This window comes from Acomys minous (assembly GCF_964271855.1).
Source record: "Acomys minous genome assembly, chromosome: 11".
Lineage (NCBI taxonomy): Eukaryota > Metazoa > Chordata > Mammalia > Rodentia > Muridae > Acomys > Acomys minous.
This window is the reverse complement of record NC_140492.1, coordinates 101,810,885-101,834,078: the sequence shown is the minus strand read 5'-3', so window position 1 is coordinate 101,834,078 and position 23,194 is coordinate 101,810,885. Positions and strand designations below refer to the sequence as shown.

Sequence of the window (23,194 nt, the reverse complement as noted above, 5' to 3'; positions counted from 1 at the left end):
TACTAGTTGACTAAGTGAATAGCACTTTACTGAAATAGTATATTAAAGGAATCCTGTTAGAGGATGACGTGAAATGCTGGTTGACTAAATGAATAAGTGAATAGCGCTTTAGTGAAATGGTATGTTAAAGGAATCCTGTTAGAGTGTGATGTGGTAGCATGCACCTTCTTCCCAGCATTTGAGAGTATGAGGCTGGAAGACCAAGTGTGAGGCTAGCCTGGGCTACATAGCAACAAAAAAGACCATGTTTCTAAATAAGCAAATAAGGATTTCCTCTGAGCTAATTAATATTTCAAATGCAGGTCTATTGATAAAAGTAGATATATAAACTCTTTTTTGTTGTTGATTTTTGTTTTTTTGTTTTGTTTTGTTTTGTTTGAGACAGGATTTCTCTGTTTAGCCTTGGCTGTTCTGGAATTATCTTTGTAGACCAGGCTGGCCTCGAACTCCCAAGTGCAGGGACTAAAGGTGTATGCTACCACCACCCAGTGTTGTATAAACTCTTAAACTTATCAGTAAGCAATATTTTGAGGCATCATTTTAAAAATCAGCCTAAGTTCTTAGAATTTCTTACTGTTAGCTCTTGAGTCCTAGAAAGCCAGCTGGCCATCTCAGCATGTTTCTATACAGTTAGTGATGACGTCAGTCAGTGTTGTTCTGTGGTTTTGCATTTGCACTCGGTTGCAGGCAGCACTGCCGTTACCATTGTCCACTGCATCTAATGTGTTTCTGTGTGAGCACATGCTTCCCAGCACATGCGTGGAGATCACGTGGGGGTCGAGCCTGTCCTTCTTCTGCAGGTCCTGAAGATCACACTCGGCTCCTCAGGCTTGCAGCAGGGCCTCGACTCAGGGAGCCATCTCCGCAGCTCTTAGTGAATTTTCATATTTTAGAATTTTTAAGCCACCTTGACTCTGCTTTATAAAATTACTTAAATTTGTATAGTAAGGGATTTGCAATTTATATTTCAAAATTCATTTTTATTCATAGTGATTCAGAAGATGGGGAGAAGAAAAATGACAAATCTAAAGCTTCCGAATCATCCAGTGAGGAATCCAGTTCCACGGAAGAAAGTTCTTCAGAGTCAGAGTCAGGGTCTGACAGTAAACCTGTGACCAGAAAAGTGGCTAAGGTGAGCTCATGTGTATGCTGTGAGCTCATGTGTGTGCTGTGAGCTCATGAGTGTGCTGTCACTGGCAGATACGCACATACTTCTTGTAGCTCTTTGTAGTTAAGAACGCTTTGGGCTGGGCATGTGGCGCACTCACCTTTAGGCCGAGCACTTGGGAGGCAGAGATAGGCGGATCTCTGAGTTCTAGGCCAGCCTGGTCTACAGAGTAAGTTCCAGCACAGCCAGGGCTACACAGAGAAACCCTGACTTGAAAAACCAAAGCCAACCAAACAAAAAAGAATACTTTGGAAAGTTGAGTGTTTGGTTAGAAAGCTAAGAAACTGAAGGAGACACATTCAACATTGTCACTACAACTAATATTGGGCACGTATCTGCATTCCCCCATGGTGTTACCTCCCCACAACCTGCCCTGATAAGCCAGCTCTACAAAGACGTGCGTGACAGCGCCTGAGACTTTTGGTAGGCTGTGACAAGGGTTATTTTTGCTAAAAGAGACATGAAAGGAAGCCTCAGAAATAGACGGACGGCACAGGACTACAAGTGTAGATATTATAAAATACTGATTCCAGCATGCTTTTAAAAATATTTATCAATAAAAATATGATAAATAGTAGCAAAATGTTTTCAAAGTTTTAAGGTTTATATTACTTAACTAATTACATTTATTTTAGAGCAAAACTGCAAGAACCGTTTATGTATTTGAACTGAACATTTGTGATTGAACTTGTAGTCTGGTTAGTATGAAAACATGATAATAGATTGTAAATGAAGTTACTGATACGAAGTTGGATCTAATAATGGTTGTCTTTCTGATCTCAGATTGTCACCTTTTTAGTGTAAATGGTCACATTGAGAAAGTGTCACTACGATCACCTCTCTCATCCCATGTGTCTAGTATAATGACTGTCAGAAGTTGCTATTCAATGAATTATATTTTTTTCATAACCCAATATTTTAAAAGTATTTACTTGTTAATTCTGTGAATCTGAATTTCCTTAGTATGTTATCTGGGTAGCCAGAAATTAAAACAAATTCATTCTAGTAGGCCCTCCACATCCAGATTCACTGTTAAGAATAAGTTTTTGTAAAATGCTGCTAGTGTTTATCTTGTCTTATTTCAAGTATTCTTGCAAATGGTAAAAACTTATGTTAAAATTGAATTCATACTTATGTAACAAGATTTAAGGTTTTGTCTTGCAAAAATTCATAAAAACTTGTAGAGATTTGGAGTTATTAATGTGGACTCAAAAACACACCAGAGTTTCACATATCTTCATTTTCTACTCTAAAATATACTTAAAATGTTTTAAATAAAGAGCTTTGGATAGTGACAGGAAGTACAACCTGGGGGTGGGGACACGACAGCAGTGCTTTATAAACCACAGATATAATCTAAGTAAGTTATTCTTTACAGATTTGAATAATTAAAAATCTATAGACCCCACTGCCTATGTAGTGTTAGCCCACAGAGACACTGTGATGTTAGTTTTGCTCCCTCCCTGTTGGGGACATCAGTGAGGAGCTCACTCACGTCTTGATAGCTGCTGGTGTGCAGAGCAGCACCCTGAGCAAGCTGCTTGAGAACTTGAGGCTGCACACGGCTGGGTGCCTGCTCTCCTCAGGTCACACACTGTGCCTGCCTTAGAGTGCTGTTGTCTGTATGCAGTAGTAGGTGGAGAGGGGAGCATTGCTGTTTTACTTACTTTTCTTTAATTTTGCAATTGAACTAAATATTCCCACCCTCTCAGCTACCATATTTTTGTCTTCATTTCATTCTGAATGGTTTGAAGCATACCATGTGATCATAAGTATACCAAAATTTTAATAATAAGTGACTTTATAATTGTGGAAGATTCCCCCTTCTGTCAAATGCTGTGGCTTTTGCCCACATTATGAGTAATGAAGGCAGATGGTGGCTTCTTTGCCTTCATTTAGCTGACAGAGTGTAGGCTCTGTAAAGTCATGTCTTAAATCTGCAGCTTGATCTTACTGTTTAATCTTTCATCTTCCATTTTACACATTTGTTTTCATCAGTGTGCCCCCAATGCATTTGGAGATAGCTTGAGTACGTGGCTTTCAAAGTTGTTAATTTTTGGTGTTTCATGAGGTTAGACTGGTGTTCTGTTGTCAGGTAGCACCTCAGGCTTCAGGCCCCTGGTTTATAAGGAAGACACCAGTGCCTACTTTGTTACATCTTATCTTACAGGAAACAAACGAGCAAGAGCAGCATGAAGTGCTGTTTAGGTTGGTTGGTTGGTTGGTTTTATATGCTTTTGTTGTTGTTTGGTTGGTTTTGGTTTTTTGAGACAAGCTTGCTTTCTCAAATAGCCAATATCTTGAGTTATCTTATAGATCTCAAATATCTCGAGATATCCTAGAACTTGCTATCCTAGAACTTGCTCTGTAGACGAGGCTGGCCCCATCGCACTATAGATTTAATACTGTTTACCTAGGACCTGTGCTGAAAGGACTCTGGACTCCCTGTGGCTCTTGTCTTCTATAATTTTCTGCTCTTTTTTTAAATAATACTGAGAATTTAAGTCTGTTTTCACTTGTGACCCCTAATTGGTTTCTGCCATCTTCAGAAGACAGCTGTGAGTCACCTACGTAGCACTCTGCCCGCACTGTGCAGTTCCCCGCCCTTCCTGTGAGGGCATCTGTCCTGTAGCCAGGGCTAAGCTGTGCCTCCTTTGTCTCTGTTTTGGGAGTCAGCATCTACCTTCTTGACACGTTTAGTCTTTGCCCACTAGTTTCTCTTCTGCCGCCCAGACCCCTCAAGTGGTTTCTAGCCTTTGAAACAAACCCTTTAACCCTTTAAACCTCCGTGGCCCCTATAGTCCACCAACACACTAACATAGTAATTATTGACTCTCTGTTGCCCCACTTTGAGAGTTTCTCCCCATTTAGACCAAATGCTTGTGGGGAGGCTGGGTTTTTAACTCTAGCACTTGTGCTGACACCATGCCCGCGGGCTCTCCTGGCTCCTGCACTTCCCGCCGACTCCTTCCACTCTGTGTTTACAGAGTTGCCAAGACCCTCAGATTTTGCATGTGGTTTTTCCTGTCTTTTCTTCTTTCCTCCGTTCGCTGTCTAGATCCACTCTTCCTCAGCTTTGTAGACCTTTGCCATAGTCCTCTTCAACCCTCAGCGTCAGCACAGCTGCTAGATCAAGCTGTAGATGTCTGTTGGCGTCTGAGTTCAGTAACCTCCTTAGCTGCCATGTCTAAATCTATCTCTCTTGTTTTAATCTATTCGTTTTCTGGCCTCACACTCGTTCTTTTCTTATGAAACTATGCGCTTGGATGTTTCTGAGCCTTTGTTCATTTTTGCACATCTCTCTTATTAAAGAAAATGGAAGGTGAGGAGGGAGGGGCCTCCTGTGAGACTGTCATTTTCACGTCTGGTGGATGGTAACTGCAGGGAACCGAAACGGTCCTCTTGGGAGGGTGTCACTTCTGGATATCTGAATTCCTTAAGGAGTTGTCACTTAATTCTGTGTTGTGATTAGTAATGGCCGCAGAACATGATCTTGTTTCAGATTTAATTATTTTATAGACAAGTGCACTTTTATGTACAGGTGTCCTTTCCTGAAATGTATCTGAAAAACGTTTAGAGCATATTGTCATTTTTATAAGTAATTATTTTGTTCCAAGTAATACACTTAGCAAAATTATTTATTTTAGGTTTACTTTATTTTTATTTTGTGTGTATGTGTGTTAGCATGTGTGTGTGAGCATGTGTGTGAGCATGTGTGTGTGAGCATGTGTGTGTGAGCATGTGTGTGTGAGCATGTGTGTGTGAGCATGTGTGTGTGAGCATGTGTGTGTGAGCATGTGTGTGAGCATGTGTGTGTGAGCATGTGTGTGTGAGCATGCATGCGCACAGTGGCCTGAGAGGGAATAGGAACTGGGGTAGAAGCATTTGTCAGCCGCTGTGTGGGCGCTAGGGACTGAACCCAGGTCCTCTGCCAGAGAAGCCAGTGCTCCCGATCACTGACCGTCTGCAGCCCCGCAAACCCCTCTCGATATTGTGAGCACTTCTACATGCTTTATGCAATGTGAAGGAAAATATTCTTACATGCATGAGTAGAGAGAAAACTGCAACACAGACATATGTGGAGTGATTCTCACCTGTAGCTGCATGTCCTAGTTTTTTTGTAACATAACAATACTGTGCAGATTAAGACGTGTTTAGCAGATGGTGAGCATTTTATACTAAGCTGATGTTGTTTCCCCTTGAGGGAACCTATGCTCAGCACCCCTATAACTAAGCAGCATGTGAGTACACCTTCACCCTACGCTGCTGCCAGTGGACTCTCCTTCCCCTGGTCACACATTAGCCGTGCTTGCTCTCTGTGGAGTATGGACCCTGCAAACGCACCGCAGGAGCCCTGTGCTGGCTGGCTTCTCTTCTGATGACTTTGTCTTCTCACAAGCTTGTGCAGGTGTTGAAATCGTTACCTTTTGTGATCATTGAAGAATATTGGTCTTTATTCTAAAAATTCAAAGCTTTGTCTGTTTTAATGTTTGTCTTTCTCAACCTAGTTTTTAATTTAAATTCTTAAAGAAGTGTCGGGCACTGGAGAGATGGCTCAGTGGTTAAGAGCACTGGCTGCTCTTCCAGAGGACCCCGGTTCAATCCCCAGCACCCACATGGCAGCTCACAGCTGTCTATGATTCCAGTTCCAGAGGGTCTGGCACCTTCACACACGCATACATACATACATACATACATACATACATACATACATACATACATACAGGCAAAACGTCAGTGTACATAGAAATAAATCTTTTTTTTTTAAAGAAAGAAACGTCATTTGATTTCAGTTGAGATCTTTAAAACAAAGGGAAGCCATCCAGCTGGCGTCCGTTCCTGCTGGAGCGGGCGTTCTCCGGTGGGGAGTGTGGGGAGGCCCCTGTACTGCTCATTAGTGTGTATTTGCTCTGGATTTTAAGAGCAGTAGGGGCTTGATAAGCTTTTCATAGGGCTGGTCCTGTTGTATAGTTTTACATCTCAACCTTTGTACAGTAGAAACATATATGGTGCTTACACGCCTGTAATCAGTATGCAAATGGATATTCATAATGCATGAAAAACCTTTACAGAGACTGTTACACATTTTTGTTTGTCATTAGAACTTAAGAGCCTTTATTTTTTGAAATGAAATACATTAACTAGAAGTTAGTTTCTTAGCCCTGTGACTTTTTATTTCATTTTGAAGGTGTCCCTGTGTCACTGTGTAATGAATACCACAGGGACAAGATGGAGATTTGAAGGCAGTGAGTTGATAAGTAGATCTGCTTTGCAGCAAGATCTTAAGATCAGTAACTGTTGTCCTTATAAAAGTCAAATACAGTCACTCAGCTGTTAAAAACCTAATTCTCTATTTTAAAAAAATATACAAAACAAATTGTCTATCTTTCTGCTTGATCTCCTTTCAAGTACGAACACAATGGAAACAGTGGGTGATCTGTCAGTGTGTTTGGTTTGTCAATGGTGGTTTTGTATAAATATTGGGAGGGTAAGAAATAAAATTCACACAGTAAAATATGATTTCATCTGCCTTTTCTCCGCAGCTCCGTGGCTCATGCCGCGGTGTGAAATCCTCATTTTACACACTTTGCAGGCGGAGCACATGAATTATGCATTGAGCAAGAAGAAGCTCCTGCCTCAAGTCCTATCTGCATTTGCCCAGGTTCTGTCTCTATTACCAGGATGAATTGCAAATGGAGAAATGTTTGATGGAATAGGGCTCTTAACTTCTTTGTTTAGAATTCAGATTTTTATTTTTATAGTAGATCCTTTAAGTATGAAAATGTTGTGAACTTACTATGGATTCTTTAAAATGAAAAATGAAATATAATGTAGGAGAAGCGTGCTAGCATATCATGAAGCGTTTTATAGCCTTGATTCGGAATGCAAGGCTTTTCCAATTTGGTGGAAATGACCGTCATCTATTGCTAATGTTGTATTTCAGTCACTGCTTATTTGCTCTCCTTAGAAAGTCAATGGGATTCTGTCCTTTTTAGAGCCCGCTTCCTTCTCTTCTAGGCTTCTGATGAGAGCCAATAGCAGATTCACATGTAGCTGTCTCCTGTGTCGTGTGGACCTGATGTGTGCCTAATAGACACTGCCACACTTTCCTTGCTGTGGGGTAGAAAATAGGGTGTAGGCTCTAACTTCAGCTCTAACTTTATCTTGTTGGTAGGTTTCTAATTTTTCAGGCAGTGAGCTTACATTCTGATGAAGCAGTGTGGTCGTTGTAGCTGGTGAGAAGCCACACCCATTGTGCACAGCATTTGATGAGCCATACGCCAATAACCTTTTGGTTATGTTCTTATTTGCAGGAATGAAAGTCTAGTTGGAATGACATTTCCATTTTAAATCATTTTTCATTACCTTGTAACTTAAATTTCAGTCTCCAAAGTAACATTTCTTCTGTTTGTCTTCCTGCAGACTAGACATTGTTACCCTCCAGCAGAGTTCAGAGAGAGGGGCGGGTGCTGTTTCTGAGTTAAGGAAGGATGAGCCAAAACCCAGCTAGAAGGCTTTGCAGTTCAGTGCTGGGGAGGAAAGGGGACAGTGCTGACCTTTCTTTTGTTATAATCTTTTTGGTTTTAATGTGCATTCTTAGCTAATCCTTTGAATAACTCTCTGAATGTTGGCTTAAAGGAGAACATAAGTAGAACTTTAATAACATGAAAACATTATTTCCTAGATGTTTCTCTAAAAGTGTGTGAGAGTGAGTATGTGTGTGTGTGTGTGTGTTTGTGCACGCGCGCCTGCTGTCTCAGTGCCACAGGAGCCAGAAGAAGGTGACAGATAGTGGAGAGCTGGAATTACAGGGAGTTGTGACCTGTTATGTGTGTGCTGGGACTTGAACTCAGGTCCTCTGTGCCAGCAGTACACTGGCCATCTCCCCCGCCCCCCACATACCGTTATGTAATGCCGTTCATGCGGCGCTGTTCCAAGTGCACCAGCACTCAGATGGGGCTTTTGCTTCAGTGACACATCATTTATGCTAACAATAAGCTCAAAATTCAGTTGGTAAATCCTAAGTTATTCGAAAGTGGGAACTTTGTCTAGGTAGTTATTTCCATTGCTGAGTATAGAATCCAATACACATTTAAAACTCTAAAAGAAAAAGCAGATTAAGCAGCGTCGATACAGATGTGTCAGTCTAACGCACTGTTCTTTGTTAACCTTTTTCTTTGTCTGCTCTCTGTGCTATTTAGCTGTTCTTAGTCGTGTGCTGGGGGCGGGAGTGAACACGTGTTCCTGTGTGTGGCTGCATGTGGGTGTAGGTTTGTAGAAGCCAGAGATCGACATCTAGTGTCTTTCTCCGTTGTTTTCCATCTTATTTTTGAGACAGTGTTTATGTTGGAACTAATTAAGCTGGAGTGGCTAGCCAGCTATCTGCAGAAATCTTGTCTCCATTTTCCCAGTATGCACTGGGATTATACATGGCTCTGACGTGGGTGTTAGAATCCTAAATCAGACCCATATGTGTTTTACAATAAGCACTGTACAAACTAAGCCACTTCCCTAACCCAATTATACCATTTTTATTAAGGTGGGTAAATTTAGTGTAAGGGCTTTATGTTCACTCTCATGGCAATGAATGTTTATAAACAGTGAATAAGCGAGTTTCTCACGGGAGAAGCCCTGATTTTCAGTAGGTATGTTTTAAACATTTACTCTCTATCAAATGCTAAGAAAGTGAATGAGTTGCTTTTCATACTAAAGAGCATGAGCAAGGGATACTGTTTTCGTGGGTACTTTTGGTGAAGACCCATGGCACACCTAGTGTAGGAGTACCAAGTATCTAGTGCAGTACCTCTCACGGGCTGACTGCTGAGAGTCCAGCCTGCTGCCAGCCTAAGGCCGTCAGCGCTGTCCATGTATTATTGTTTGAATATTCCTGTTTCTTAAGTATACCCGTTTAACAGTTATTTCTAAGAATGTTTAATCACTTCCTCTTCCTCCTCTTCCTCTTCCTCCTCCTCCTCCTCCTCTTCTTCCTCCTCCTCTTCCTCCTCCTCCTCTTTTTGGTTTATTTGAGACAGGGTTTCTCTGTGTAGCCTTGCTGTCCTAGTCTCACTCTGTGGACCAGGCTGGCCTGGGATTCACAGAGACCCACTGAACTAAAGGCTTGCACCACTATGCCCACCTTGTTTGTTCACGTTTCACTGAGAGCCACATTGTATTTTTATGTAGCATAAAAGTTGTCAGGATGTAAAATAGCTATCACATCTAAATTTTCTTCTAAAGATCTTTTATATTCTTTAGCATGAAGTATTTTAACATCATTAACAGTTTTTATGGTGAGGAACACATACAGTATGCTCATACAGAATTTTAATTCAGGAAAGTGTTTCTATCACTGTGTAGAAATTTACATCGTAATTTTGTTACTGAGACAAGAGGGAACAGCGCGCTTCATGGTTTTCCTTATCCAGTGTCTGAGTGAGGTTTTGGTATTTTACAGGCCAAAGAGAGAAAACCCCAGCAAGAACGACACCCTCCTGCCAGAGAGGTCTGCCTGCTGGACCTAGATGACTGTAAGTACCGGGACTTCCGGGCTCTGTGTTCACGGGTGCTCTGTGTTCACGGGTGCTCTGTGTTCACGGGTGCTCTGTGTTCACGGGTGCTCTGTGTTCACTGGTGCTCTGTGTTCACTGGTGCTCTGTGTTCACGGGTGCTCTGTGTTCACGGGTGCTCTGTGTTCACGGGTGCTCTGTGTTCACGGGTGTTCTGTGTTCACGGGTGCTCTGTGTTCTTATAGTACTTGTCATCAGTGCCCTCATTGTCCGGCCTGTCAGTTCTGTGTCACATGAGTAGAGCATCAGACCTGTTCTGTTTTAGTAACTTGTCCTTGCGTCATCAAATAGTGATCCTGCCTCATAGCATCCGCATGGTGAGGTCTCTGGTTATGGGGACTGACTCATGTCAACTAAGGAGGGAACTGGGAGAGCAATGAAGAAAGACAGCCCCGGCTTCTGCTGCTACAGCGACTCATGAAGAAGGCTTGACTGGCCAGCTTGGCTCTGCCTTCTGTGTTTTATCAGCAAAAAGTCTTCATTGAAGCAAATACACTTCCAAGGAGTCAGACACCTAGAGCCTCACTAACCCAAGTGTGCAAAGTCACAACTCTTTTTTTCCAATTCTTTTTCTTTATTTTATTAATTACTCACTTTACATCCTAGTCATAGCCCCTTCCTCCTCCCTCCCAGCCCCACTCCTCCCCGTTTCCCTTATCCTCCCCCCTCAGAGAAGGGGGTCCTATCCCCAACCCCCACCCCAGCATATCAAGTCATATCAGGACTCAGTGCATCCTCTTGCCCTGTGGCCTGGTTAGGTAGCCCCCCCCCCCCAGCTCCCCACCCCCCGCCAGGGGAAAGTGACTGAAAACATGCAGCAGAATCAGTCCCCATTCTCCTTACTAGGGGACCCACATGATGACCGAGCTGCCCATCAGATACATCTGTGTACAATTCACAGACCCAAAGAAGACAAGTAACAAGGAGGACCCAAGGGAGGATGGTTAAGTCACATAGGCGCAGCTCTTAAGTCACTCAGCGTGGTGGGTGCTGGGCAGTGCTGTGAGCGTTGTTGGTAGGTAGACCCTACTAGGAGAGCAGTTGGAGGTATGGGTCTCATTTTCAGTGTACTTTTCCTATGTGGAGGCTGAGTTGTTTTGGAGGTTACCTCATTTTTTTCATAGACCCATTCTATTTATATTGTCTATGTCTATTGTGATTGCCATAGCAAGTTCTTAATAGAGAAAAATAAAAGTGTATAATATAGAGAAATACTTACTGGAGAGAAATTGACCATATTTGACCATGCTAGCAGTGATCAGAAGGTTTGCTGCAGCTGAAGTAGAGGCAGTGCCTGTGCTGCATTGATGGAAGTGAAAGGCATGCTGAGTAAGGTGGAATCAGGGACAGGCACTGCATGGTTTGTCTCCTGTGGTCTGGGCCGGGGAGGTCATAAAAGTAGACAAGAGCACAGGAGAAAAGGAAAGCCATGGGGGTGGCTAAGTAGGGGGTAGGATAGAACTTGCCGTCTGTGTAGATGAGAGTACAAAAGCCAGTGCTTTACAACTAACATATGCTGTTTTTAAAACTTAGAAGCAAATCTGTATCATTTTGTCCATACTAACGAAAGATTTTAAAGTTTACCAGCATCCAGTATCAGTAAAGGTCAGAGTGACAGCACTGCATGTGCTCTCCACAGGGATGCAGAGAGCCACAGCCTTTGGGAGTCATCCTAGTTGTGTGTCCCTTGGACTGGGTAGTTCTTTTGGGAAATTTATCGTAACAATAAACTACACATCTCTCCCTTCCTTGTTTTAAACATATTAGCTTAATGTCCTGGTGCTGCATTTAGACTAGCATGTGCACCCCTTCAGCAGATGGTTGTACTTCTTGGCCACGTTTCCAGCCACTGCTGCTTTGCTCTGCTCTGCTCAAGCACGCTGTGCTGTCTCCTCATAGGTCCTCTGCCTGGGTCCTTGCTGCCCACAGGGTTCCACTCTGTCTTCTAATGGCAGGCACCAAGCCAAAGCTCTGAAGTCACCGACTCTCAGACCTGCATTGGTTCATTTGCAGAGATGTAATAACTGCCTTAGGCTGCGACTTAGGAGCAACACAAGTTCATTATGATGCTATAAGTTAAAACGTAGCTGTGTGTGGCGGTGCAGGCCTTTAATCCCAGCACTCGGGAGACAGAGGCAGAGGTAGACACAGGTGGATGATCTCTGTGAGTTCAAGGCCAGCCTGATCTGTAGAGCAAGTTCCAGGACAGCCAGAGCTACAAAGGAAAACCCTGCCTTGAAAAATCAAATCAGTCGACTGGAGAGATGGCTCAGTGGTTAAGAGCACTGCCTGCTTTTCCAAAGGACCCTAGTTCAATTCCCAGCACCCACATCACAGCACACAATGTAACTCCAGTTCCAGAGATTCTGACACCTTCATACCAATGCAAATAAAAAAGAAAAAAGAAAAGAAAAATCAATTAATCAATCAATCAGTTGGTCAACCATGACATGCACACAGAGCATGTAAACAGTAGAAATCTGCAGTATATATAAATGCTAGAGTGTAATCATTTTTAAATGTGTATTTTTATATAGAGAGACAAAGTTTCCTTGACTTTTTCTTATTTGAAGACAGTTATTTTTAGAAAGGAGATTTTTATCCCAACTTGTTTTTAAAACTCATCAACTCAGTATACAAAATATTTATCTTTGTTGTTAGTACCCACACAGTTACATTTTCCTTGGGGGAAAAAATTCTTTTCTTTGTCAGATGGGGTACTTGAAATACTTGTTAAAAAGTTAATTCAGCAATGGCAGTAGATGAAGTGTCTGCTGAATTCAGAGGACCCTGCTGGATGCTGTAGCACATTCTCTCCTAGGTGCTGAAATCTAGCCAAAGGTATCTCTACCTGAGCAAATGCATCCCTTTTCTACATGTGTGACATACGTATGTTGCAAGTTCCATAAGGAATATGTGCAAAGCTGCAAATGCTTGTTGGAGAAGCATCATTGAGTTCAGAGCTAAAGGCAAGCATGAGGCTGCTGGCTTTGCCCTCAGCAGCTTCTTGATTACCTGTTGGAACTGTTCCGTAGCAGGTGAGGTTTCAGGCCCTGAGAGGTAGAGTGATAGTTGAGGGGAGGTGCAAACAGTGTTCCAGTGTGTGAGCAGATGCGGCATTCATCCGTCTCCTCACTCAGAGGACTTGTTGGATATCCATTGTGATACTGTTAATCTTCACATGCTGAAGACCTAAAGAACACGTTTATATAAGAAGCCCAGAGTGATGAGAGCAGCAGGAAACTGACGTTCGTTTTTCTGGCTTTGGCCTGGGAGAAGCAGTTTAAAAGGCACTAAGATGTGTTTTGGCTCATGGATTCAGCCAGTGGCCCACCTTACCTTGGTCTTTGAGGTGGATGTCAAGCATCATGCCAGCTAAGATGTGTGGAGGAGGGAGGCTGTCCACATCCTGCATCCTGTAGCTAAGAACTCCCTGCTGAGGAAGTGTACAGCATCCTCAAAGGGCCACCATCACTGGGTACCACGTCGCCAACGCTTGAGCCCTGGGGAAAGTTCACCTTCAGACCTAACAGCAGCATTTAGAATACCAGGAATGAATGAAATGAGAGACGGGCCTATGAACTCCTAGGGTTGTGGCGTCTAATCCACCTAGAGTTTTGGGGTACACCTCGAGGCTTGTATTAACAAAGCAGTGGGAGGTGGGAGAGCAGAGTGGGGGAGGGTAAGCTGGGCTGCAGCAGCAGAGGACGGCATGAGCACAGGCGTTAGCTGGCATACCCTTAACCAGCTTCATGGGTTAATTTCTCTGTCTCATTCATCTATAACACAGTAAGAGAAGAGGTCGTTAAGTCCTTGACAATTCTTGTAGATTATGAAGTACTTGACTCTGTGGATATCAGGACAAAATGTCCTTGCCAGAATAGCATATGACCTGTAGTCTGTTGTTGGACTTTGAGAAAGCAATGTGCATTCTGCCTTTATGGAGGGTATTTTATCTTTCTGGAATATCTTCTAGTCCCTATACCAAATTATCTAAATGAGATGATCATAAGGCAGCAATCACCCCAGTGTTCTTTTGTACGAAGGGTGAACATGTTCATTACACCGAGTTCAGCTAGCTCAGAAGCCTTTCCAGATAGCCAACAGCACCGCTTCATAAGCCATGCAGACTCCAACATCTCTCTGTTGGGTGGCGTGTGGGTAAGGCCACTGTATTCAGTGAGGTGGCTAAGCGGACATTAGGAAGCTTGAGGGTTTACTTTCCGTTTTGAAACTGTCTCACTATGTAGCCCTGGCTGACCTGGAAATAACTATTTTAGACCAGGTGGCCCTCAAACTCCCAGAGATCTACCTGCTTTTGCTTCTAGAGTGATGCAGTTATTAAAGGTGTGTGCCACAATGCCTGGGCAGCAGACAGTTTGAATCTCAGTTCTTTTTATTGTTTAGCTGTGTTGCCTTGGTCAGTTTATTTAATTTCCATGTTAACAAGTATTTTCTCCAGGAACAGATCCAACAGAATGAATGCATATTGAAAGGGGCTTATTATTAGACTGGCTTACATGATGTGGCCAAGTAGTCCCACAATGGCTGCCTTTACACTGGAAAGGCCTGGAGCCTTATAGCTGCTCAGTCCATAAGGCCAGTGCCTTGGCAGTCCCAGCCTGTCACTGAAGGTCTAAAGGATTCCTAGAGCCGCTGGTCTTCAGTCCTCTTTGGAAGGCTAAAGAAGCTGCACTAATCAGCAAGGGATGCTGGTGGCGCCAGTAGCAGCAAGATAGAATAGGGTAGATGAACTTGCCAGCACAACGCGAAGGCAAGCAGGCAAGAAGCAACACTTGTCCTCTGCAGATCTTTTTATCTGGCCTGCCCCCAGAAGATGCTGCCACACTTTGCGTGGGTCTTCCCACTGCGGTTGAAGCGAGCAGAGGCACACTCAGCAGTTATCTGTTAATCGACTTTGGATCCACTCACACTGATAACCAACATAACCATCACACTCTCGGTGCTTTAGTGGCTGGGTCTGCAAGATTAAACAAATGCTGTCCTAGGGATTGAATGAACTGCAGCATGTGAACACGTTTACATCTGCACCGCGCATGTGCCAAGTGTTCTTAGGGGCTCATGATGATAGTAGCAAATGAGGACAAGCTCAGTAGCCACAGACCAGGCCTCGTGTGCAGAAGGGTAGTTGTGTAATTGCTGTGTTACACATACGTTAGCAAAGAAAAGAGTGTTTTGCAGAAAGTTTTAAAAATACAGGTTTGGGGAAAAATGGCTTAGTGGGTGAAGTGCTTGCTGTGCTAGCAGCTGGAGGACGAAGGTTTGAAACCCCAGAAGCACACAAGGCTGAGTGTGTGAGGCCACGGCTGCAAGTCAGGAGGGAAAACAGGAGAAGCCACGGCAGCTTGTGTGCCAGTTAGCCTGAGGTACACAGCAGCAAACAGATGAGATCCTGCCTCTGACTGCCATGTGGCGAGCACGAACACACACACACACACACACACACACACACACACACACACACACACACACACACACACACACCTCAGTATTTTATAGGTAAGTTCAGGGAAGCCTAGGGTTAATATCAACAGTGCTTTGCCACGCTCTATATAAAGGCAATGGGAAAATCGAGGACTACATTCCCATTTTCTATTGTGTGTGTAGATTTGATTTGAGATTTCCTTTAAAGGTTTTCTTTCTCGGCACTATCATTTGCAAAGTATAGTGTTACCTTTTTTGTTAGGGGTGTTTATCTTTTTCCCCTCAAGTAACTTGACAGAGACCTTATCTTGAAAACAAGACATTCCATTGTTAACTTTAGGAATTAATACTCTTCTGCCTAATTCCCAGCATATTGTAAGACTAGAGGAGAAAGAATCTGAAAAGAAGTGTCAAATTAAACAAAGGTTACCGGCGTTTTACTTTATAGTGTTACTTTGGAGAGAGAATTTGTTGGAAGATAAAACTTTTCCGCAGTCTAGTTTTCTTTTCAGTTCAATGGTTGAGACAGTACTAAAGACAAAAACCAGGAAGGCAAAGCATTCATAGGCTAATAGAACCCAAAATATTAAGGTGCACTGTGTCACATGAGAGCCACAGCTGTCAGAGTAGTGGTGTGGACCACCGTCTTAGGAATGGTAGTCAAGTCACGTAATTGTTTGTTTATTTTGAACAGATTTTCAGGATGCAGGTTTCTGTTCTCAGCTGCATGCCAGCTTTCGCACATAGCTTTGTGGCAGTGTATAATTGCGAGGGACTCATCTAGCTGGACCATAATTGGTTAGAGGAGAATAAACTAAAGAAATGAGTTAAGCATCTTTTAAAAACTTCCGACTCAGCTGAAAATATCTCTTCATATTATTCTTTATGTTAGTGTGGAAAATGTCCTACTGTTTTCTTCTAGTGAAGTTCTTCATGATAAATGTTAGCGATAAAAAATTTCAAAACCTATTGCTCAAGGTATTTATGCCTTGCTTTGTTGTAGGTTTGCCTTATGTTTGAAAGCTCAGACTAATCACTGCTGTGACTTGGTAATAACGTGACTAAATCAGGATGTTAAATAGAATTGTCATACATTCATTAATCAAAGTAATTTAATTAGATTTACTAACAAAATAGAATGTTGCTTTTAATAATAGGAATTAAATTTTCATGCACACTTACTAATTTGGGCCTTTTCTTCCAGTTAACCCAGTATCCGCCCCAGTTGCCCTTCCTACACCAGCCCTTTCTCCGAGCTTGATAGCTGATCTTGAAGGTCTAAATTTGTCAACCTCTTCATCAGTCATCAACGTAAGTGATTTCCATATAACACCTATGGTACATAGGATCTTTCTTATGAAAAAGCAAATAGTCAATATGAATTCGTAGTGTTCATTAGTGCTTCTCCTAACAAAAGTTGGATTCAGACAGACCTTTTAATTTAAATTTATTTACCCATTATCTTCTCAGGTTACTTCTGCTTATTAGCTGAATTTAATTATTATGTGTACATTTTTTGTGTGTGGTCTTATGAAGCATACAGGGATTCATTGCCATGTTGAGGTAATGTATCAACAATCATGTACCTCTTACTGTTGAGGATATAAAGTGTGATGCATATACAAACAAACTCAAAAGCAGTCATATCTCTCTCTCTCTCTCTCTCTCTCTCTCTCTCTCACACACACACACACACACACACACACACCACACATACACACATTGGTGAGGGAAATACAGTGCATTGTTAATATCACTCTAGGCACATAGACTATGCCTGCACAAAGTAAGACTTCTGCACAGTGGAGGCAGAGAATAAAACTTAATTATTGTATGTATTAATTTATAATCCTTCTGTTCTCACCACATGGTTACTTCATTTTAAAAGCCCAGGCTTGAATTTCTTTTTGTGTTACCTTCATATAGTGAAATCTTAAAAAAAAAAAACAACAAAACAAACAATTAGTGTTATTTGGGGCTATGACTTTAATGAGGTGAGAATTCTGCCTATCGCAAAACAACATCAAAAGTAGCAATCTGTCAGTGTCTGAAACTGCAGCACTTCTTCTGTATGTTAGCGTTGCCCACCAGCCGTTCACTGTGAGTCAAGCATGCTTCCTAGGATGCAGAGCCTGTTGCTCTGCTGACCTTCTGTTGATCTAGAGCAGGCGGCAAGCTTTCGGTGAGCACCAACAGCTTGGTGTTGATCTTGTACGTCAGTGGGCAGGGAGGTGGAGGGTACGTACTGCTGATCTGAGCCACCCAGTGGAGCTGCTTCCCTCAGACGAGGAGAAGCGTGTCACCGCCGTGTGTGTCATCCCAAGGTATTTCCCCTTCAGAGTTAACGTGCTCCACAAGGCTGTGCTGAGAAGAGCAGCTTGTTTTGGTCCTTTTTGGTGAGCTCACACAATGCACTGATGAAGACTGGTAAGCTACAGCGGCCTGTTCAAGTGTAGAATGGGGTTTTCTCTTAGCCGCTGAGAAGAGTAAGTGGTGTTTGGGGTTTCAGGTTGCTCATCTTTCTGAAGGAAAATGCATATTAAAGCATTTTAAAAGATGAGAAACCCTTGGAATTGGCAGCGAAGTCTTTCATTTACTCAAGTAATAAGGATTTATTGAGTATTTGTGTTAGTCTCTGAGGAGAAAGTGGTGATCAGAACATCTATAGTAAACTCGGTAGGCAGTAAGGTAAGATACTCACATACCAGGTGTGCGGGACGCAAATCCCTGTTTGGCCACTCACTAGCTGTGTGACTGCTATAGCCGGGCAAGGGAACCTCCGTACTTGAGTCCCGCGACAGTAATGTCTTCCTGGGTGGTGAGATTGCGTTTATAGCACATTGCATCATTTAATAAACTGCTCGTGAGTGCAACCCCCCCCCCCACTTGGGGTCTCAGGGTTTTTGTTCATTTGGTTGTTGTTTTCTTTCCTTAAAATGAGGATATGACCCCACACAATTGGTTCATCTGCCTGTCTGTTCACAGAATGATCATATTTACCCGGGTGTCAGTTTGCAATCACTCATTAATCTGTATGTGTGTGTGCCCACATGTGTGTGTGCTTTTCTATAGTTAACTAATTTCCTTTAATTGAGTTTAAACTTTATTTCTTCTGTTCTTGGTTTTGAGATTTTTGTTGTTCTACGTTTTGAGATAAGTTCTGTCTGTGGCCCATGCTGATCTGGAAATCATAATGTTCTGCCACCACCTTGCACGTGCTAGGATTATAAGTGTGCCCGCCATGCCTATCATTTACCACTTCTAAAAAATAGTACAACTCTTGGCACAGAAACAGGAAGGAGCACAAAACCAGTCAGCCCTTTAGGTGTCGAAGTACAGGTTACCTCAGGAGAGGTTAGCACTCGTGAGGGACACGTGGGAGGAGAGGTTAGCGCTCGTGAGGGACACGTGGGAGGAGAGGTTACCTTAGGAGAGGTTAGCGCTTGTGAGGGACACGTGGGAGGAGAGGTTAGCGCTCGTGAGGGACACGTGGCGGCTCTGAGTGCTGCTCATGCGCTGTCCTTTGGTGGTACGCTTCCGTGGGTGTGTTCCATTTAGGTAGAAAAATCATTGGACAGCTGTGTACTTAAAACATGCTTTTCTGTGTGTATGTTTTACTCTATTAAAACAGTTTTAAGTAGACAGGCGATAAAAATAGATTATAAATTCAAGAGGAAGTACAGATGATAATAGATGGATGGAATTGTGCAGTCATATTAATGAATAAATGTACATTTGAAGAATCATTTTTGCCCGGCATTAGCAAAATACTGCAAAATCTAATGTCTGCTTGTGAGGAGACAGTGAAGCAACTCATTCATGATAGCATTTAAGTGTACCTTTCTAGATGGTACCATGACTGCCCATAGCAGAATCTTCAAAATACTTAGTCTTCCACTTCTGGGGAAATAATAGTAACTGCAGAGATTCATATACATACTTGTAAACCTCCTTGTCTAATGGCAGGGTAATTAGTGGCTGTATAAAATATGGCAAAAGCTGGTCACGGTGGCAGTCACCTATAACCCCAACACTTGGAGGAGGCGGAGGCAGTGGATCTCTGTCAGTTGTAGGCCAACCTGGTCTACAAAGCGAGTACAGGACAGCCAGGGCTACACAGAGAAACCCTGTCTTGAAAAACCAAAAATAATATTAAATAAATAAATAAATAAATGCAAAAATAATTTAAGAAAATGTTTATAATCAAAAAAATATGTTCTAGTGTGAAGGGAAAAAATAGACCCTAAAATGTAACATGTATAGATTTCACTTTTGCAAAATGATACAATGGTAAAATAGAAAAAATAAACTATAAAAACTGTGTCATAGTGTTAATTTTTCTGAATTATGAGATTATGGGTATTTGGTTTGTGTGTTTTTTTATATTTTAATTTAACCAAGTTGTAACTACATATATTGTTCAAAATAGCACTTTAAAAGCAAACACTGAGAGGGCATCTATGGATGACTAGGATGTTTCCAGTAGAGCTCACCTCTGTCTTTCTTGTCTGGATTACTACCACTACTTAGTTGAGACTAAGGCTGTCGTTTGATTTCTTGGCTCTCAAATGGTGATGGTGGTCAACACTTTCCTTTAGTATATGTATGGCTTTGTTGTTATAGGCGTTTTAAAATTTATTTCTGTGGATTACTTCTTTGTGTCTCTCATGGGTTTTGTTTCTTGTAATTAACCAAAATATATGCACAGAAACCCAAAAAAACAGTTTTTTCATACCAAATGTTTATCTAATAAAACATTTCCTGCAGACCTGGGTGTGTTGGTTAAATGGGATGCTGAGGCAAGAATATCATAAATTTAAGGCTAGCCTGGACCACCCAGTGAGGAGGAAAGGAAGGGAGGGGCAGGGGAAGGAGGGAGGAGTCTCCTGTTAGAACCTTCTGAGTTAGGTGTTTCAGATAGGAGGGCGCGTTTAGTAATGCCTAATCAACATCACTGTACAGCACAGGCCTTCCGCTTGTGGTCTGGTGGGAAGGTGGTCAGCACCACAGCATTTGGAGACAACTTACAGTTGGCCGACAGATGGCTCCTAAATAAGAAACATTTAAATCTTGCTTATGATATTTCAGTAACAAACTGTTTAATCCAGTGGATGTTTTTACTTGATTACTGTTAAGTCACAAGTTTAAATCAAGCCCTGACAGCACAGATGGAGCAGTCGTCTACATATTTGGCTTCTTATGGGGCATGAAGAAAAGGAAGAAGAGAGATGGTTTTGTCTATAAGAAAAATGTGAACAAAAATTGATTACTTCTAGAAATGTTGGGGCGAGGTCCCGGGCTGTGATTTAGATGGCTTTGTACTTCTGGCTCGCATATTACCGTGGAGACAACAGGTGAAGCGATCCCTCTGGGATAGGAAGATGGCTCAGTTGAAGAAGCATTTGCCTTGGCTGTGTGAAGACCTAGGCTGGCGTCCCAGTGCCCATGTGAAAGAAAGGCAGGCTCAGCAGCACCTGGAAGAGCAGCGCTGGAGAGGCAGAGAGCACTGATCAGTGAGAAGACCCAGTGTCAGTCTCCTGCCTCCACATGCACGTATATGCACACACACGAACACATACACACCACACAGTCACAGCTACTTTTAATATTCATTTTATGTAATTTCTAGTTTGACTGATCACTGATGTCACCACGAACACGACTCATCCATTTCAATTTGTATGTTTCTTCTCAAACTTTTAATGTTCATTAATTTAGTCACCCAGTGGTTAAGATTGTGTTTCTATGGAAACGCCTTTTCTGGGCTATAACATTCTCACGCAGCTCACATTGCAGCTCCCGTGACTCTTTAGCACCTGAGCACAAGTCGGAAGCTCACACAGGGAGACTGGGTGACGTGAGAAGTGCAGAGTTTGGGACACAGGGGCCTGGTTTTTGCCCACTTCTGGGCTGCTTGTCATTGTTGTGACTTAGATGTATAAACTTGGAGTTTGAGCCTTACAACATTGATATCTACATGTGTTTGGTAAAAATTAAGTAAAATAACAGCCTTAAACAATGTTTGGTTAGGTCCCAAGATAATGGCTTTATATCCCTGGAAGATTGTGCGCTTGGTGATTTGGAGACAGGTGATAGAGTCCAGTGTGAAGGTTTTGAGAGGCCAGAGAGGCCTGGAGGAAGAACTTGGTAAGGATCTGGGGCAGAGTCTAAGAGTTGCAGCCCTTTATGTTCACTGAAGGCAGAGTCGGCTCACCTGGCCTACTCCTCACCCTCCAACTTGAAGTGGCTAACGCACACACCGGGCTGGGACAACCAGGAGGCAGGCACCTGCTGCGAGGGCCCGTGGCTCAGGAAGCCCTTGGGTGAGCCCAGGAACCCAAGGCCCACCTAGGCAGAATAAAAAGATTCCATCTCAGAAACCAAAAGGGAAGGAAAAGGAGAGATCACTCAGTAAAATAGGAAGCCACTGTCCCCGGGAAGCACCGTGAAGCCCAGCGTGGGAAGCCACTCTGTAGAGGAAGGCATTGCTTCGTCACTGTAGGCCAGGTCTAAAGAGGTGTTGTGGAAGTATCACTCTTTTTTCCTATCTCAGAAAGTCAAACCGAAAGGAACAATTAACTTTAAAATGTTTGAATTGGCTCTGTAGTTCTTTATGTCTAAACTTAGAGGAGAAAAAAAATTATAGTGTGGTCAGTACCTTAGAAGCTAGGATCTTTATAAATACATTCCTAAGGAGACATAGGAGGAGCAGGGAGTGGTGGGCACCATTCCTTAGTAACATCTGTGTAGTTATGCTTACTATTACCAGGGCCAGTGTTTTAGCAGCCCATAATATACCACAAGCTAGAGGCAACACTATGAGAAATGGGGTTTTTTGGATTTTATGGAGCTTGATTGTGAACCCGCTTCTGCCCTGTGTGAGATTCTGTGTTGCAGAAGATATCTGCACTCCGTGAACTGAAGAAACGCCCAGAGGTCAGGTCATCTCTGTGTTGCCCTTAGACTTCTCTGCCTTCAGAGCAGGGAGTTTGCTGCTGCGTTACCCCGAGTCTAGCAGCCATAACTCAAAGCTGCCTGAACCCTCCCCTGTGTTTTCTCTTAAACTCTCACCTTTCAGCAATCTGCGTGTGCCATGAATGACCAAGGAAGGCATCCTTACCCCACTAAGCGTGTCCACGGGGCTGTGCCTTTGCACTCAGTCGGCTTAGACCCTTGTAACTCCTTCCAGCTGATGGCTAAATTCATACATGGGGACAGGGAACTGAGACTTACATAAAGAAGATTTTGTCTAGAGCAGAGGAAACTGCAGCACCTGAAGGCTTGAAAAGTGAAGGGCTCAGAATAGCAGAGCCAGTACTCATGGGTGGCCGACACCCCGTGTGCAGGTTGCAGTGAACAGGCCTGGAGCCAGGCGAGTGTGCTGCTGTTACACTGTCCTGGGAACTGCAGTAACGACCCCCTAGCTTGTTGCTTTCTACTCTTTCCTTGTCCTGGCACAGATTAAGCAGCGCTATGTGTGACAGAGAATGCAGAGGGGCGTTGCAGGCGCTACAGGTGCCACGTGGCACCTGACACAACAGCTCTATGCAGTGGGGAAGCTCTGACTGTATGACATAAAGATACAGGTGTGTCCTGCAGAGATCAATGTCTCCTAGTGGAATTAACTTAGGACAGTGAAGTAAGGCTCATTGAGAAAGTTAGGCAGCATAGAGTAAAAGTGTAGTGTATGGTGAAGGAGAAATCCCAGGAATGGTTCGTGAAGGAAGGAGCAGAGCTGATGGGGGCAAGTATGCTAATTTGTTAAAATATGTTACTTTGGAGTTGGCCAAAATCAAGGTAAATTGGGTGTGGTCCTTCTGTAGAGTCCTAAATTGGCTGAAGATCTCTGGTGCCAAGTACATTTTCAAGGGTTTCCCCCAAACTACCCTCAGGTTTAGTAATAGAACTCGGAGCCGGGCGTGGTGGCGCACGCCTTTAATCCCAGCACTCGGGAGGCAGAGGCGGGCGGATCACTGTGAGTTCGAGGCCAGCCTGGTCGACAAAGTGAGTCCAG

The 23,194-nt window shown here is 43.1% G+C and overlaps 1 protein-coding gene across 2 annotated transcripts in view; it reads left to right on the top strand.

Moving 5' to 3' along the window:
- Positions 1–23,194, top strand: part of AP3B1 (adaptor related protein complex 3 subunit beta 1) — a 208,584-nt gene that overhangs the window by 130,862 nt on the left and 54,528 nt on the right. For both annotated transcript variants that reach the window (XM_084800657.1, XM_084800656.1), the window contains exons 20-22: positions 991–1,132; positions 9,624–9,696; positions 16,385–16,491. In XM_084800657.1, coding sequence (XP_084656783.1) covers positions 991–1,132; positions 9,624–9,696; positions 16,385–16,491 — 322 coding nt within the window. The remainder of the gene's footprint in view (positions 1–990; positions 1,133–9,623; positions 9,697–16,384; positions 16,492–23,194) is intronic.